The sequence below is a fragment of the Bombus pyrosoma genome, linkage group LG3, assembly GCF_014825855.1.
Source record: "Bombus pyrosoma isolate SC7728 linkage group LG3, ASM1482585v1, whole genome shotgun sequence".
NCBI lineage: Eukaryota > Metazoa > Arthropoda > Insecta > Hymenoptera > Apidae > Bombus > Bombus pyrosoma.
Window position 1 is genome coordinate 8,441,668 of NC_057772.1, and position 18,637 is coordinate 8,460,304.

General features: G+C 30.2%; 2 protein-coding genes across 3 annotated transcripts; one reads left to right on the forward strand and one right to left on the reverse strand.

Annotated features, from left to right (window-relative positions):
• The first annotated feature begins 3,944 nt into the window (after positions 1-3,944).
• Positions 3,945-12,848, forward strand: LOC122566225 (angiotensin-converting enzyme-like). Its single transcript, XM_043723183.1, has 9 exons — positions 3,945-4,110; positions 7,337-7,694; positions 8,275-8,593; positions 9,760-9,984; positions 10,874-11,237; positions 11,529-11,690; positions 11,921-12,175; positions 12,260-12,435; positions 12,582-12,848. Exons 1-9 carry the CDS (start codon positions 4,100-4,102, stop codon positions 12,638-12,640), a joined length of 1,929 nt encoding a protein of 642 aa, XP_043579118.1. The 5' UTR covers positions 3,945-4,099; the 3' UTR covers positions 12,641-12,848.
• On the reverse strand, positions 12,817-18,625 carry LOC122566223 (replication factor C subunit 1). 2 transcript variants are annotated; one of them, XM_043723180.1, is made up of 17 exons: positions 18,460-18,625; positions 18,186-18,317; positions 17,914-18,054; positions 17,284-17,328; positions 17,117-17,219; positions 16,619-17,034; positions 16,361-16,540; positions 15,885-16,289; positions 15,639-15,804; positions 15,341-15,556; positions 14,604-14,830; positions 14,199-14,533; positions 13,741-13,959; positions 13,492-13,665; positions 13,322-13,397; positions 13,066-13,245; positions 12,817-12,988 (listed from the first exon to the last, which is right to left on the reverse strand). In XM_043723180.1, exons 1-17 carry the CDS (start codon positions 18,466-18,468, stop codon positions 12,860-12,862), a joined length of 3,153 nt encoding a protein of 1,050 aa, XP_043579115.1. In that variant the 5' UTR covers positions 18,469-18,625; the 3' UTR covers positions 12,817-12,859. The 2 variants fall into 2 exon arrangements, with proteins under 2 accessions (XP_043579115.1, XP_043579116.1); XM_043723181.1 differs by lacking the exon at positions 17,284-17,328.
• Positions 18,626-18,637: the final 12 nt, after the last annotated feature.

The window sequence follows — 18,637 nt, forward strand, 5'->3', positions numbered from 1 at the left end:
GAACTAAAAATGGAATTTAACTATTCATATACATTAACACATTTTTATCGATGACATGCATATTTTCTTATCTAAGTAATCAATCTCCTAACTGGTTTTGATAGTAGCTATTTTTATCGCGTGTATTCTCTTGTTCAAAAATTTGATTCTTTCGTACTTTATTTATTTCTCAAAACTAAGAATGTAGCGAAAATATTCAGAATAAAATTTTATAATTATATATTTTGTTGCCGTTCTTTGTTGAATATAATCTCGAGCAACAAATTCCTTATCGGAACAATTTCGTTGAATATCTTCTCGACATCTAATTATAAAAATCAACGACATCATGATCAGATATCTTACACATTATTTGTATGAAAGAAGATGGAATTATCGAAGTTATTTATAATGATATATGTAACAAGTTTTATTGTATAATTTTTTAAATAAAATCACAAAAATATAAAGTTTGTTAATAAAGAAATTCTATAGAGACATTTTTCCATAAAATATCTTATTTCTATCGATTACATAACTTTCTATTTTCGATTGAACGTAAGCGAATATAATTATATATACAGATAATTTTTATATTCTAAATAATATTGGATGCCGTTACTACGAATATATATTGTAAATTCATTTTAATCTCCTATAATGAGTTATGGAGAAATATTGTTGATACATTAAGCAGATAACTAGAAACTGTGCACGTGCATATGGATCATCGATCACAAGAACAAACAATTTTAAGTTATGCGTTGATAATCATATGTGCACAGATGATAGAAGAGAGTCTGCTTGCTAAATGTTAATAGTTGCTTTCCAAAGTAATAATAATAGCGAGGCAAACAATTTTTTCGAAATTGCATTGAATGTTTTCAAAAAATATATTGGAATATTGATATCAATTTACAGGCTGCTACGTAGTATCGTATAATTTCGTGTTGGAAAAAAAGAAGGAATCGAAGGAGGCCTAGAAATTCTGTAAAAAAGATGAAGTCGACCTTGAAATCCTCTTTATGCCTACAGTTGCAAGAAAAAATCTATCGTTACCGTATTCTGACCTTCTTCGTGATATAAAATATCTGTCTGCAATTTTTTAACATGTTCAAAATATTTCAGTAATATTTCATACGAATAAAATTGTTATTTCATATAAAAAAAAATTGAAGTATACAACAAAAACGAAATCTCGAAAGTCATTTCACAAAATCATAATCTTTTTCCCATAAGCCTCCATACTTCATGGTATATTTAAATCGTGAATTGTACGATATGATAAATGGTTCGTCCTGACTATGAATTAGCATGAATCAAGCATTTTTTGTTGTTGTAATAATAAGAACGATATTTTCTTCAAGAAAGTTATTTTTCATTTCGAGTAGAGAAACAGCCGATGCTGAGAGAAAAAACTTATTTCGTGGACTGCAGTTGCATACAAGTTAGATGACGATGAAACTCGAGAATGGTTCCATTTTGGTTTATGAGGTTGTTGTTGTTATAGCCGCCACTAATAATGTTCAAAATAACATTCACCAATGTAGGGAATTTATTTCTCTGCAAAATTGAATTCTTTTAATTCGGATACATGTAAATTTTAGATAAACTTTGATAGTGTTTTCTAGAGAGAATTATTTTGTATTCTGTTATTATTTATAATTAGGAAAATTATTATACAGAATCGCTGCGTTTCACAATCAAGTAATAAGTTCATCCACTTACGTTTAAATTTTTTAATTTCATCCACTTTCTTCTATTTTTGCCTCCTACAGAAACGTCGTCAATTACATCTTTGAATCTAGCAGATTCTTCTTATTTTCACCTATTTTATATTAAAATCTTTTCTTAGTCATAAAGTGACATTAAAACAAAAATATCAACAAAAACGTATCACATTTTCCATCATATTACAAATAAATAAAATAAATAAATATTACAAATTCCCTTCACAAAAGGGAAGTCAACCTGCAATTTTTTAATCATTCCCAAATATCAATCTCTATCAATCATGTTCTTACCAATTTCCTAAAATACAGTAGCTGCTGAAAGGAAATACCATGAATTTTAGCAACTTCTGCATCAAAAATGTTTTACCATATTGGCAATGGCCATCTATTCTACGGTGTACGTTACATTTGCTCATCGATCTTATTGAATATTAAATCATCGTCGTGTCTTTCTGTGTCTCTTATTTCGTAAGCTTCCTTTTGTCCGCCACTATAGTTCGAAGTACAGCGGTTGCTATTGATCTCACAACGATCCTCATAAATGCAATCGTCGTACAAACGGCATGAGACTTTTTACATTCAATTGCCGTAAGAGGAGCCCTTGAAATGAGCATGATCATCGAGAAGTACAACGATAATCGTGCGTACGCGAGAGAACATTGAAAAAGAAATCGGAGGACATTACAGTATAAACAGGCAAGGACATTCGGCCCTACGAATCAGGAATGTTAAACTGGTCGTTTGAGATGTCTGAAGCCAGTTAATAACGTTAAGCAACCGGGACGTTAGCTTCGACTAGGGATAAGCGATAAAAATGAATCCGCAAGACCTTGCGGAAAGTCGAGCTACGGTTCTGTGCGCTCGACGATGCAACGTATTCTTTCAAGGTTTCCCAAACGTTACGGTCGCGGCCGTTCCTTCAACTGTTTGTGTTTATAGGTTCATCCGAAGGATCAACTACGATGACGATAACACATTCCTGAATGTGTTATTACTTTGCCAGCGTCGAACTAGACAATTTTGATTTTGTTTTATATCCCGATGAACCAATCAACTGTTTGTCGGAGTCAGAACTGGATGAAATTTAGAGGAAAAATATTTGAGACACTGAATGATAGTTTTCTTGGATAGTTCAAAGAAAATAGCATTTTAAATGGGAAATGAAAGTTCGACAAATGAAACGTTTTTATTTCGGTCGCATAAAGTGCGAAATAAAATATTTCAACTTTGCATTCTAACTGTGCATATGGAGCAGAATAATTGTTCAAACACGTCCGATCGGAAGGCATGAATTTGTTATATCCAGGGAGGGAAAGGGGAAAGAATAAAAATAAATGACGCAAAAACGTGCAGGCTACGTGATATGTAGAGAAGAGAAACCCTGAAATATTTTATATCAATATGTCGCCAATATCAGAAATATGAGGTGCAAGAAGAGAGAAGAGAAAACTTCTCCCAGGTACTAACCATTGAGAGCAGAGAATTTGTAAAAAAACATCTTGAATTATGTGCAGTCAGCCATAAAGGCCAGAATACTATACTCGGACGAATAATAAACTGTACTTTTAAAAGAATACACCTTTATATAGAAATATAAATGTAAACACTACTAACATAACTATACTACATTAAAATAGATAAGTACTAATTGATAAGAAAGAGTGAACGTAGTAACTAAGAGAGAAATATTATAAGAATATAATACGATGTGAGAAATTAGAAATAAGAAACCCAACAACCTGCTTACTATAATCTATGAGCCTAAAATACAAATAAATTCGTTATTATTATTTTAACTATATATTCGAAATGTTTCGATGTAGATCGAGGATAGAGATAATATTAAAACGCAAGAAACTATAATATCCGCGAAGTAAATTTGCTATGTTTCTAAGTATGACCATTCGCACGCAAAAAAGTACATCGCACGAAGCCTTCATCAGCCAGGCTACTCTACTCTCTCATGGACAGTGAATCGATCTAACGAGGATAAACAAATCTTCTAACGTGTAGCAGATCACGGAATCGACATATAGTACATTGAAAGTAACTGCTTTATAATAAAAGCCGAAAAGAAGGATCGAGAGTAAAATTCCCATTACAATGTAAGACGATGGGTCCGTCAATATTAGCAGAACAGGTCTGCCTCGAATAATGTCGTGTTTGTTCATAGTGAGGAAAACATTACACCGGCAGAGAGTGGGGACGGTGCATAAAAGTTGGCGTATCTCGTGGTTCGACATCACTCGATGTGTGTTCGCCAGAGAGTTTTGCCACAAGGCAACGGGGATTTTGTTAGACTCGTGAAAGTTGCTCCTTAATCGAACATAATCGTCGGTCAACTGTTCCGTTGATTCATCCAACTTCAACGCGAGCTACGAAAGGAAATGCTGCGCCCGTGAGTATCTGCTATATTTCGTACAAGCCTCGACAAAATGATCGTTCGATCGCTTAAACTTCAACTTGGACGGTTCTAGCAACTGTTATTGGATTTTCAACCAGCCATCAGCAAGTATTCGCTCTTTTCCTGTAGTTCGTTACAACACTGGCAAATACATAACAGACGTTCGTTCGCTATCTAGGTTTCGTAACGGAAATCCAATCGTATCGTGGTCGAACTTTTCACAATTATCAGATTATGCACTTGTCGATGTGATATGAAATGATACGGTGTACGATCGGAATGCGCTGCTATTTCTCTTTCTCCTTCCTCCTCGCTGCAGGAATTGTAATTTGGTTTTGAAACAATATTTTCTCCTATTAAATGCAAATGCAAAACGACACGAGGAACGTGCACGAGTTAGATTAATTTAGACGTACATATTTAAGGAAAAGTGAAATTTGTAAGTGCTATGGAAAATTTGATATACGAATATCTGATATATGTAGCAAAAAATTGAACAAATTCAGTCTCGAGACAGTAGAGTAAACCACATGTAATGTATATGTTAGATTACTATAGAATAAGATGATATTTAGTATGGTGGAATTTGCTTTAGAATTAATACCTGTAGTAATTTTAAATTAATAACGAATTAATAAGTGAGATAGATTATTGTATAGAATTATCTAATGTTTATTTACTTTTGTAGATATTTTGTTTCATAATAGTATAATCAAATTCATGTTTCAACTAGGAAATTTCACGTATACAATATTTATCAAGAAATACGTGTATTTTATGGAAACATTTTTATCATGACATTTAAGCAGTGTAAATATCAAATTTCATTTTATATTCATTTCACATATCTCTTTACATTATTGTACTTTATTATTATCGAACATGAATAAATATAATTTTTTAATATTCACGGATAGAAGCAAAGCTCGAGATATGTTATAAACATTTTTGAGCAAAATTAATAGAATCTGATAAGCATTTATAGAGGAACGATCAAGTTTCAACAGATTCCAACGCGTATTATTTTTTATCATTAGCTTCACAATCAAGCAATAATATAATTACATCCTGTTAATTTTTTTAAACGGATACAGGTACGAACGAAACGCTTGCACTTGTCTAATTGAACTATCAAGCACAGTATTGTTATAAATTTGAAAACTATTGCACAATAAATAAAAATTACGAAACTTTTGATACAATTATCGATATTAGTAATTGATCGTAGTAGCTATTAGTAAATTAAGAAGTTACAAGTTACAAGTCACAGACTTCTCTTTTACCATTTCATAATTTTACATCGAATAGGATAAGTAGATTTGTATCTTATTATAATTTATAAAATTAACTTTACGATAAAATAAAGCAAAGTTTCATTTGTTTCATTTTACCAAACTTCCTACTGTTACGCAAAGGTATTTATTACCGCTAATAACTTGTAATTTGTGACTTGTAGAGTTTCGCTAATAATATTAATTCGATTGTACAACGGCCAACTTGGATTATAACATTTCCCTTTACGTGACTAGTCAATCCAAACATTAGAATTCTCACGAATCCTCATGAATCTGTCTGTAACAGTGATAAATTTAGTTAGACTCGTTTGCTTACGTACTTTTAAATAAAGAACAGATTTGTTAGAAGATTTATTCCTTTATTCCTATCGCGTTGTAACATTACACGGTTGGTTGTTAGGAGCAGTTATCTTATTTTAGTCGATTGAAAAATACAAAGACCGCGGATGATTAAAGCACTATGGCCACGCGATATTATAATTTAACGCGCTTACTCTCATGAATGTACTATACTATCAAAACTCGTTACTTATCGCCTACCTGTGTGTAAAATAAATATCGTACAGTATATCTTTTTTACCAAGTTTCTCATTCAATTTCATGCAATTCTTTTACGTTACTTTGCATGTTACTTTGCACTCGAATGTATATCTTTTAAAACTATTAGGGCTGACTACTCCCTTTATATAATCGTAATAGTCGTGTCTCATTCTCGATACTAGCGATCGGACTGCGGATTTTTATGCGTTTATGAGAATTTTGAAGATGCAAAAGCGCAGAGAATGCATATAATATGCAAATATGTATAAAATATCCGAAAGCAAAATATTTGTTATAATATTTCGTAAATGAAGCAAATTTCTATTCCGATTCGATTTTTTCTTCTTTTTTTTTTTATTAGTTATATTCATAAAAATATGAAGGCGCGGTCTGTTAAGGATATTTCAAAATGTTTTATATAACACAGGTGATATATCCTATTGTACGAGTTAGAGTATTTGTTGTATGTCAGTAAATGTAAAACGTATTTCGAACTCGTTAAAGGCCTTCGGATACTAGTCATAAAATTTCACTATAATGATATCTCGAAGGACGATTTCTACATACTCTTTGGGCCATGATCCGTTTTCGATCGTTTCAATACTTGATAGGAATGCAACAATGTGGCAATTCGTTAGAAGGATACAGACGAACCAAATGAAAAATATTCTAACGAGTTCTTAAACGATGTAGACTTTCAAATCGTTGAACCAAACGACTATCCTCGACCTCGTCGCTATTTGAGAATCTAACGTCGCACATGGCCGAGTATAAAACGAGAAAAATAGATAACAACGTTCCTAAATGATCAATTTATAGTGAAACGTCTTAGACGTGTTTTCCTGTCCCTTCTCTTCCATCGGCGTATGTTTGAATTAGAGATAATATTATTAGCTTTAGGCGTAAAATTTTCGTAATTACGTTGTGAGGAAATACAAGAGCAAGTCAAAAGGTACAGAGAGATTAGAGAAATTAAAACAGTTTAATATCTTTTTTAATTAAATAAATTTTTCTACGTAAATCCTGCCACAAGTTTAGATAAAAATATGAAACTACTTCTATCGCTATATTTATTATATAATTTCTCATTTTAGCATGAAGTTAAAGATTTCCCAAGAATATTAAAAATCTTTTGCATTCGCGAATACAAGAGCTAGATTGAAATATAAAAATATAAAAATTACACCAGGACTGACGAGTCTCCGAGTGCTTGGCTCAAATATTTCATAATTTTATAACGTTCCAATCTGTTGTTAGATTCAGAAAAGATCTGCTGTTAGATTTAGAAAAGTCCTATCTTTAGGTTTTCGACATTCGCAAATTATTTATTGAAACGTTCATTAAAATATCTATTGAACGTTATAAAATTTATGTAAAATTCTCAGACTATTAGTGGCAACCCTAGTGACGCTGGTATTGGGCATACCAACGTCCCAGGATGTCGACAACGCTGCGGTAGATTCGGAAGCAGATCTGCTAAAGGCCAAACAATTTCTGGAAAAGATCAACAGCGAACACGCGGAATGGAGCAACAAGTATACGCTGGCCGACTGGGACTACGCGTCGAATTTGACTTCAGAAAATTTAGCAAACAAACTGAATACATCCACAGAAGCGGCACAGTACTTCAAATCCGCCTGGAAGAAAGTGAACGAGTATCCTTGGAGCGACATTAAGGACCCAAATGTCAGACGGCAATTCAAGAAGTTCAGCGTTTTAGGACGTTCAGCGCTTCCCGAAGATGTAACAATTCGATTATTATCAACCTACGGCATATTAACTTTCAAGTACACTGGCTCGCGAAAGTATTTGAACGCTCACTACACAAAATTTGTACGAATATATTACGTGTATCGGGCGAATCTTTTTGAAATTTCATTAGTACAACAAGACACGATTATCGTGATTATATTGGTAAAATTGGAAATCGATCAGAAAATGTGCATAGAAGTTGCAAGACATTTATTGCGAACATATATTTGATACAAAAATTAGTACGCCGCGTGAATAATGGTCTTGAAGATGTAATTAGTGCTAAAAACCATCTCATTAAATATCGTGGCTTGTTACTGTAATCGGTAATCGACTGTTTAAATTAATATTATTGTTGGTGATGGTTGCAAAGATTTGCAAAGATTCGTTCGAAATTCTACCAATATAAAGACGATAGTCGCTTCTCATTGCAGTATCAGCGAAATTTGAAAATGTTTTGTATAAGAAATTTCTGTGAGTATTGGAATATATTCGAGAGCCACTGTACGTATAGCCGAGGAAACTGGAGATGAAAAGTGCTGGATGATAATTGATTGAACATTTACTACAGAGCTACCAAGAATACGAGAAAATTGTAAGTGACATGGAGAACATCTATAGCACTGCGAAAATCTGCGATTACAAGAACCGAACTAAATGCGATCTCGCTTTGGAACCGGAGCTCACGGAGATTTTGATGAAGAGCCACGATCCGGAGGAATTGAAGTACATTTGGGTCGAATGGAGGAAAGCAACTGGCGAAAAGATGAAACCATTGTACGAAAGATACGTTGAACTGAGCAACTTGGCTGCTACATTAAACAATTATTCCGACAACGCGGCTTACTGGCTTAAGGATTACGAGGCTGATGACTTCCCCGAGCAAATTGGCAAGTTAAACATTGAGAGATAATATATTTAGTAATACAGCGTATTCTATAAGGAAAAATAAGAAAGAAATATCACATAAGCCATAGATTTACAATTTCATTAAAAAGTTGGAACAAAAATAGGAAATAACAGCAGATTGGTTTCTCATAGACACTTAATAAAGATTTAATAGACATTTAATAGAAATTTAAAGGAGATTCACTATCTTGTTAATATTAAGAGAAATATACAGCTCTTAACGACCCTCTCCTAAATTTAGACATCGTTAGAGACATTTAAGACGCCTCGTTAGAGACATTTCTACTACAATTAATATCTCATAAAAGATTCATTTACAGAAGTAGCGATTTTTGTAAGAAATATTTTTAACAAGTTTTAATTATAATATAAATATTTCTGTCGATAATATCAAATGAAACATCGAATGATGTTTTATAAATATTCTATAAAAACTTTATTGCGGAAGAATACAAATATTTCGTATGAAGCGTAGAAAGTTTACAAGAGAATGTTTAGTAATCGTTTCGATATTTTTCAAACAGAAAAAGATGAAAAAGAAATATCTAGTCCTTAACGTAAATACTTAATGAGTTAGAAAATATTCAGAAACAAAATACGTATCGCGTCTCATGCACCGATATACGAACTGTGATAAATTAACATTTTCGTCAGATAACGTGATTGTGAAAATTAATATTTCTTTTAATTTTAATATAATACATTATATTTTTCAAGGAAATATACTTCTCTTGTTAAATTCAATCCTTGTCGTTAAAAGTAAAATTAATATATCTCTATAAAAAATATTGTGCGCTTAAAAATCGAAAACAAAAGGAAATAAATTCTAATTGTCACTGAATATTAGACTTCCAATGATGAAACTAACAACTATTTCTATCCTATTTGGAGAAACTGTAAAGTCATAAATGGTCTTTATTTATGTATTTATAAAATACATTTATAAAATTTATTTTATTGAAACGCTTACTAGCTTAATAATCATCTTGCTTCCAAAACGAAAATATTTTTTCTTTTACTTCAATAATACTTATGAAAATAGAAGTTCAAAAATGTTTCGATAACACCGTTTAACGTCTAATTTTCAACATAAGTCCGAATAAATATTACCGAAATGCTACATTCATTTGTAATAAAATATTTTCAGAGGCACTCTGGCAACAACTGAAACCTCTTTATTTGCAATTGCACGCATACGTTCGCCGAGAACTTCGGAAAAAATACGGTGAGGATATCGTTTCGAAAGATGGCCCCATCCCAGCACATTTATTGGGCAATATGTGGGCGCAAACTTGGGCGAACGTCGCAGAGTTCGCTATTCCATATCCAGGAAAACAAATGCCAGATGTCACCAATGCAATGATTAAACAAGGTTTGATTAGCATTTAGACGTCAATTAATAACGTACATATGCATACATATAGTACAATTTATTTCGTAAAGAAAAAATTGGCAACAAAAATTGTATAACTCACTCTCTATAACGTTAGAATCTGTAATTTCATATTAATTATGAATGTATAAACGAATTTATTGTGCTATATTCTAATTTATATGAATTCGTTTCGTTGCTCGGCATACATTATTTTGGTGTTTATATTGTGTTTGTAAATTTTACATTTCAATATAAAATCTCTGATCCTGATTGTACAAAATTTTTTGAAACATTTTTAAATGTTTACTGTATAATTCTGAGGATTTCTTCAAAGGTCGCTAATTTATTTGTATATTCGATTTTGTAGTCAATATGTAGAGATTAAATTAAGTGTAAAAAATCCACAAATATTAACAACACAGGAGGAATATTATGTCGATGTAGGATATAAAGAATACAATAATATCAATTATTATAGAGGACTAAAATCCTTAAAAGATTAAATAGGCAATATGTTTTAAAAAAACTTTTAAATATGTTTGTAAAATAGGAAACTATAGTATAGTATATGTTTAATTATAAGTATAATATACGTCTGAAATACTAATAGATATATCAATTAATAACATACACCTTAAAATATTTAGAGATCATTTGATAATTAAAAACAAATAATATTACTTCTAGTATCTAAAAGCCACTATATCAACATATCATATAAATTCAATGTTATTAAATCTAACGTATCTTTTCAGTTTTTGATATACAATTTTTCTTCAAATACGAGATTTTTTTCATTATGTTGATCAATGTACCAAGCTTAGAAGTTAGAAGTCAAACTTACAGACAGATTCCTGTATTCTTTATTATATAATCGTTCCCTCAGGATACAACGCAACAACTATTTTCCGTGTTGCTGAAGATTTCTTCACCTCAATCAATCTCACCGCAATGCCAGATCTGTTCTGGGAACGATCGATATTAGAAAAGCCAAAGGATCGCGAACTGATCTGTCACGCGAGCGCTTGGGACTTCTATGATGGCAAGGACTTTAGAATTAAACAGTGTACCAGAGTTAACATGGAAGATCTGTTGACCGCGCATCACGAGATGGGTCACGTGGAATATTTTTTGCAATACAAAAATCAACCCAGCATTTTCAAGGAGGGTGCGAATCCTGGATTCCATGAAGCTGTTGGCGATGTTATATCGCTTAGCGCATCTACACCGAGTCACCTGAAAACCATTAAGTAAATGATATTAATTATACATACTTTACAAAATATTAATTTATATATTTTGAACTTCAAACTTTGATTAGTCCATCTATAAAGTGTATATAATGAATTCAAATACCGAAATAATTTGCATACATTTAATTTAATAAGGTATTAATGCAACTACAAATATGTGCAATTTTTTTAGCAGGGACGTAATCTTTATATAAATTAATTCCTTGTATCATAGTGTATAAAAATATAAAAATTTGATAATTAAAAACTGAATATTTTATAATGGAAATACATTTTATTATATCTTAGATTATTGGATGATGATTCAACTGACATGGAGACCAATATCAATCACCTTTTCTTGAAAGGCCTTGAAAAAATTGTCTTCTTACCATTTGCATATATGATGGACAAATGGCGATGGAATGTATTCCAGGGACGAGTCACACCAGATAATTATAATTGTAACTGGTTAGTACTGTCTCTGAGTTATTAATATATAAATTACAATAATTAAAATTTGGAAAGATTACAAAGAGAAAGAGATAAACAAAAAAATGCAAATTCTATTGACTTATTATAGATTAATGTAATTATTAAATTTAACTTGTCATATATCTCCTTTGATATAAAATGATTTTATAATGCGGATGTATTCTTTTTACCTTGTAATTCATAAATTTTTAATTATTATTAATTAGGTGGGATCTTGCTGAAGATTTTCAAGGTATTGAACCACCAGTGGATCGATCAGAAGATGATTTTGACCCTGGTGCGAAATATCATATAATAGCAGATGTTGAGTATTTGAGATATTTCGTAAGCTTTGTGGTGCAATTCCAATTCCATAAAGCACTTTGTACAGAAGCAAAACAATATGATCCAGAAAATCCAAATTCAAAGCTACTACATGAATGTGATATTTATAATAACAAAGCAGCAGGAAACTTATTAAAGTAAGTTTCCACTTTTCCAATTTTATAATTCACTTGATATAAAATGACTATTAGAATTTATGGAAATTTATTATTGGAATATAGGTCCATGTTGGAACTGGGAGCCTCGAAACCTTGGCAAGATGCAATGGAAAAAATTACAGGCCAGAAAAACATGGACTCTGCTGGACTCTTGGAATACTTCAAACCACTGACAGATTGGCTCACAGAAGAAAACAAAAAAACTAATGAATATATTGGATGGAAACCTAGAGAAAGACGTATGTATTCTTACAATAAAATATGATTCATGTATATAATACAATACAATTCAATTTAAATACAACTACACTACACAAAATACACAACTACACAAATACAACAATACAAAAATGTGTAGTAATTTATCAAAATTTATTTGTCCCAGAATGTGTACAAACCAGATCAGAACTTGCAGCTGTTGAAACAACTGAAGCATTAGAGTAAAAAATACATTCTTCTGAATAGTATCTCATTAAATACTCCAAAAAAATTATTTCTCCGTTTTGACATAAAAGACGCATCAAATAATAGTTTATGGCATTATTTCTTGCAGAATAAAAGACAAAAATATGTAAGTATCCAGTGATAAATAAGTACATTATGAAATCATAAATTCTTACTTTTTCCAAATAAAAATCACATTCCAATTTTACGATGTTCGTGTTATTTTGCTTTCCCCTGTCCTCTTCCACGTTTATTAGACTTATCACTACTATTTTTGCCTTTCTTCTCAGTTTTATCAGCATTTTTACCCTTTGATTCAGTATTCTTGTTTGTACCAGCTTTCTTTGCCTGAAATGCGTTGTAATCAATAAATAATATCGTAATAAACATATAATTTCAATAATGTAATCTATTTTCCAATAAACCTTAATCATCTTATCTGCATCAATGTTATCGTCATTTTGATCAGAGTCAATTTCTTCTTCCTCCTCTTCTAAGAAACCTTCTTGTATACTTGATGTTACTTTTTTCTTTGATGTTCCACTCACTATATAAGGTAGAGCCACGGAATTTTTATTATATGCTCTTGTAAAAGCAGCTTTCACCTATAAGATGAAAGATGACTTTTCTATACATCACTATGTCAAAATGATTAAAAATTATCTAGAATTTATAACATACCTTACTATCTATAATTTGAAACGGATCACGATCACCAGGCCATAGAGAAATTTCTACCAATGAATCTAGATCTTCCCTATTAACAATAAAAAATAATAAAGTTTAATACTAAAAATCAATAATACAATAAACTCTAATTTTCATATAACTAATCTTAATGAAATATTAACCTGAGTAAATGATACTGGTTCATAACATCAATTGCTGCATCTACATTTTCAATACCTCCAACTGCTAAAGGTCTGAGAATAGTATTTCTAAGAGGTCTAATGTAGTCCAAGTTTATAGCCTCCTTACTCGCACCCGTAGCCAAACGTGCATGTGAAGTAATTTCCTGCATTAAACTATAAATCATATCATTAAAAACTTCATATACAAAATATAATAATAAATGAAAAAGTTAATAATTATGACATTACCGATTAAGTTTACCAGTTTTTGAATTACGTCCAAGCCAAGCTGGAAAATTAATTTGGCCACCAATGTGACCAGACATTGCTGTTCCAGGTATTACAGAAGAATAATAAGCTTGTATTGGTAAAAGAGACCAAGCATTATTACTTCTTATGGATTTTTCAACTACATCTCCTAATGCTATACTTTCAGCACTTTCTGCTACCCTTCCTAACAATTCACTTCTATATAAAAATATAAAAATAACGTTAAATACAAACAATGCTAAAATCAATATAAAGAATTAAGTATTTGACTAATATTAATATTAACTAATATTAATTCTTTTTATAATATAATTCATTTCTTTTCATATATTTTTACAATTTCTAGTATGTAAGACAACAGACTCTAAATTACGTAATCCACTTTGCGCATATAGAAGAAAAAAAGAATAAATACATTATTTTACTGAAATACATACTTTGGCACTTGAGGTATAACCATCAAGTAATTTTCTTGTACAAATAATGGTGCTATATTGTAATCATGGAAAAATAAGTTACTTTTGTCACTTATACTCATATGTTTATGTTCTTCTATGGAAAATACTTTTTTTACAACATCCCAAGGACCTAGTCTCAAATCCTTATTTATATGTTTCTTTTCACTTTTTTCCTGAGAACCAGTTTGTCCAACAAATAATGCCAAATGATTTATAACTTGACGAATATCCTGATTAGTTGATTCAATTAAACGATCGAGATCTTCATTCGAAATTTGAATATTTTCTTTAAAACACATAGATTTCATCGCACCCTGCATGAAAAGAAAGAAATCAAATAATGTGAATAACCATTAAACATATTTGAATTCAATATTGTTTTACCCTAATTTGTTCCAATCTAGGTTTTGGAAATCGAAGGTCAAATGTATAATTAGAAAGCGTTCTCATTTTAGGATTATTTCGATCATTGCAAATACAAACAATAGGTATATCAGTTGATTTGATCAAATTAATTAATTCCTGTAGACCACCGCGATCCTCGTTACCAGCCATTCCATCTACTTCATCCATTAACAATACATGTTTCGATGATGGTTTGCTTTTAACATCTATAATATAGAGCATTTAAAAATAACAATGTAATTTTGTTTAAATTTTTAAACTTGATATTTTTAGCGCATTTAATTATACTTTAGTAGTGTATTTTATTAATTATACTTACAAAAATGTGTTCTACAAGAATACATTCAAAGAAATAAATACTAATAATATATATGCAATAATAACTAAAATTAACTAATCCATAATCCTTTTCTCCACTAAAAAACATCTCAAATAATTACTCATTGAAGACCAATTGTTTATTTATTAGATTTTTGTGAACACCATCATGTAATTTAAAATATATAAGGATATTTCTATATTCCATATAATAAAGATCACTTTTTTAATTAAACAGTCAACATCTATTTTGTAGTCTAAAACTTTAAAATATTTGTTGAAATAAAATATTTATAGATTTACATTTTTTCATTAGTATAATTAGTAAAATACGGGTTAATAAGAATTAATTAGTTATTTCAAACTAACTTAGAAAATATGTTAATCAATAGATATACCTTTAAAATAATTTTTTATTGTGGTATTAGATAAAAGTTCTGATACTTCCTCCTGCAGAAGTTTTTTGCTTCTTGTATCTGATGCATTAAATTCTATAAGATCAAAACCTAATTCATTACAGACAACTTGGACAGTCGTGGTTTTCCCAATTCCAGGAGGACCAGATAATAAAGCAGCTTTGAAAAAAGCTCCACTATCATCCTTTGCCCAAGGACCTAACAAACAAAATTAGTAAAGGTTTAAATTGTATTAAGCATATACCAGAAATATTTTACACATGAAGGATAAAACAGTTACTAGGTCTTGTATGTTTCACTTGACCACTTTGATTTTTATGCCAATTCATTAACCAAGTGTATATTTTCTTAGCATTACTTTTGTCCCCTTGTTGCCCTAAAATTTGTTTCATAGTTTTTGGCCTATATTTTTCAACCAATGCCTGCACTGGTGTATTCCCATTTATCTAAAAAAAAAATCTAAACAATATAAAACTGATAAAAAGGACTAATGTTATTACTATTATACTTATTTATTATTTCTTACATCTTGCAAAGTATTTGTTTGTATTTTTATATCTTTCACATCAATTATCTCTTTTTTATCCTGTACAAGTGATTCTTTATGTTTATTCTGTTTCTTTTCAATTGAAGATTTTATTTTTTCATCCTTATTATAAAGTTCTTGCTTTAATGAGTCCTCAATTTCTTTTTTACTACTTTCGCTTTTATGTGGTGAATGCACTTTTGCTGCTTTTTTAGTTTCCTCGTTTACAGTAATTTTTTTCTTCTTTGGTGTTGACTCTTCGCTAGATTCTGCAGATTTTCTCTTTGATCTTTCTTTTGATTTTGCACAAGGTTGTGTTGCATTATCACTTTGACCTGCAGGCCTTGTACGTATCAGCTCAAGCAAATCATCTTCTGATATTTTTTTTATGTTTAAGGTGGTAGCCTAAAGAATTTATAATATATAATATAATAAGTCTAAATAAGATTTAAATATATATTGTTAATCAATATTACTTTTGACAGTTTTGCAGGACCAGCTTGGTCACCTACTATAACATAGTCAGTCTTCTTTGAAATTTGGTGTAAAATTCGTCCACCATATTGTTTAATAAGTTCTTCAGCTTCCTCTCTTTCTAAAGAATCCAAAACGCCAGTTATTACAAAACTTAATCCTGTTAGGCACTGCTCAGCACCCTGAAATTTAGACATTTTTTTTTTTTTTAGACATATTTTAAATTTTTCTACAAGCGATATTCCTCAATTATTACATACAACAGGGATTTCTTTTGAGCCTGGATTTCTGGCTCCTCCTCTTTGAAGATATTGCTGATACATTGCAGCATTTTGTTTTTTCTTCTCAATCTTTTCCTCATATACATCAAAAGTGTCTATCTTTTTGGGAGAAGTTTCCTTTTTTTCTTTCAGATATTCTACTTCCATCTTAGAAATAGCAGATGAAGTTTTAGAACATTTCTTTGTATGTTTAAATTTGTTACTATTTTCAGAACCCTTATGCTTAATGTCCTCGTCTGAAATATTATTAGAATGTTTTTTATTCTTTGGTTCATGTTCTTTATTATCCTTTTTTTGATCTGTTTTATCAGGTCTGGTTTTCTTTTTAACATCCTCTTTATTTTTAATGGGTGTCTTTTCTTTATTTTCAATATTGCTTTCATGTAAATTTGTATCTATAAATACAAACAATTAGTATTTTAACACAATATATTAATAAGTTTGGCATATTGTTTATTACAACTTGTTAATTGATACCTTCATTAACTTTAATCTCTGTTAAATATCTCTGCTCAATATCAGATGTATCTAACTGACGTAAGGTAGCTTCAAAATCATCATCATTATGACCTTCAGCCTCCTGTAATATTTAATAAAATATATATATAATTACTTTGCAACATTATTCAAATATTGTATATTACCTTCTTTTGTAACTTTTTAGATATCTTAGGAACTTCTTCAGCTTTCTATAATATTTAATAAAATTAATATGTATATAATTACTTTATATTATCATTCAAATATTATAAAGGATGATAAGAAGAAGGATTCAGAAGTTTTAAGAAAATGAAGAAAAAAGTCCTAATAAATATAAATGGAAAAATTAATATTTTCAAAGTTATAAAAACTTTTCATTTCAATTAAAACAAATGACCTGCTTGCTTTGAGGACTATTATGTTGCATGAAAATAATGAATTATTTTGTTATGATAAAATAAGTGTTTGATTACAGAAGATTTCTACACCCTGTTCCTTCCATATATATGTTTGACAACTTTATATTAGAGAATTGTGTACTCTTTCAGAGATTTATAGGCATACTTTAACTATTTCATTGGTAAAATTTTGTACTTTCTGACAGAACAGATAATTTATTGTTTTTATGTAGTATGTTAACAAGTTACTTGCTTTAACCAAGACAAAGAATTATATTGTAACATTAAAAATAATTTTTTGACATGTATTTATTACAACTCTTTTCCTTTATTTGACAGGTATTATATATTCTAAAAATTTTGAATCCTTTTCTTATTGTCTTTCATATGTATTACCTGCTTTAATGACTGTCTAGATATCTTAGTTGCTTCTTGTCTGCTTACTGGATTTTTACCAAACATATCAGCAGGAGAAATGATTTTAATATCTTCATCGGAATCAGATTTAATAGTTTTCTTCTCCAATAACTTTGTCTTCTACGACAACCAGAATATATTACATTATATTTATCGACACAAATACCACAATTTAAATCCCTATTTTAAAAGTAATGACTAAGATTTGAAACTTTAATAACTTAAACTACGATAAACAATTATATTAAAACCTTGGGCCGTTTACGTGGCGATTGGGATTTGTCCTCATCTTCGTCAGACGAAATAATAATTCGTTTTTTGGTAGCTTTCGCTGGAGCAACATTGGAATTTGTTTTAATAGTTTGAAAATAGGATCGTATATCCTAAAATGAAATAACAAAATATTGATATAAAATCTGAATTCTAATTTCAATAAGTATGTAATCCTAAAATGTAGATACACTGATGAAAACAAATGTAGTTAACCTCGATTATTAGTTTTTAATAAAAAATTTCAAAACTTACCCTTGGCATGTTTCAAACGTAATTTAATTCGATAGAGACGCAATATTTAGATCAACTAAACGATATTTTATACGAGAAAAATAAACAGATAATATAATTAAAAACACACTGGTTTAATAAATGACGCATCAACGCATGCTTTTACGATACATGCTGTTATAGTATTGGTATGTTGGCA

Excerpts from the sequence above, each read along its gene's own strand:
- LOC122566223 (XM_043723180.1), bottom strand. Across the intron at positions 16,541-16,618 it reads GCTCAAAAGAAATCCCTGTT|GGTGCTGAGCAGTGCCTAAC; the intron begins GTATGTAATAAT and ends TCTAAATTTCAG. Across the intron at positions 12,989-13,065 it reads ATGCAGATAAGATGATTAAG|GCAAAGAAAGCTGGTACAAA; the intron begins GTTTATTGGAAA and ends AACGCATTTCAG.
- LOC122566225 (XM_043723183.1), top strand. Across the intron at positions 11,238-11,528 it reads AGTCACCTGAAAACCATTAA|ATTATTGGATGATGATTCAA; the intron begins GTAAATGATATT and ends ATTATATCTTAG. Across the intron at positions 11,691-11,920 it reads GATAATTATAATTGTAACTG|GTGGGATCTTGCTGAAGATT; the intron begins GTTAGTACTGTC and ends ATTATTAATTAG.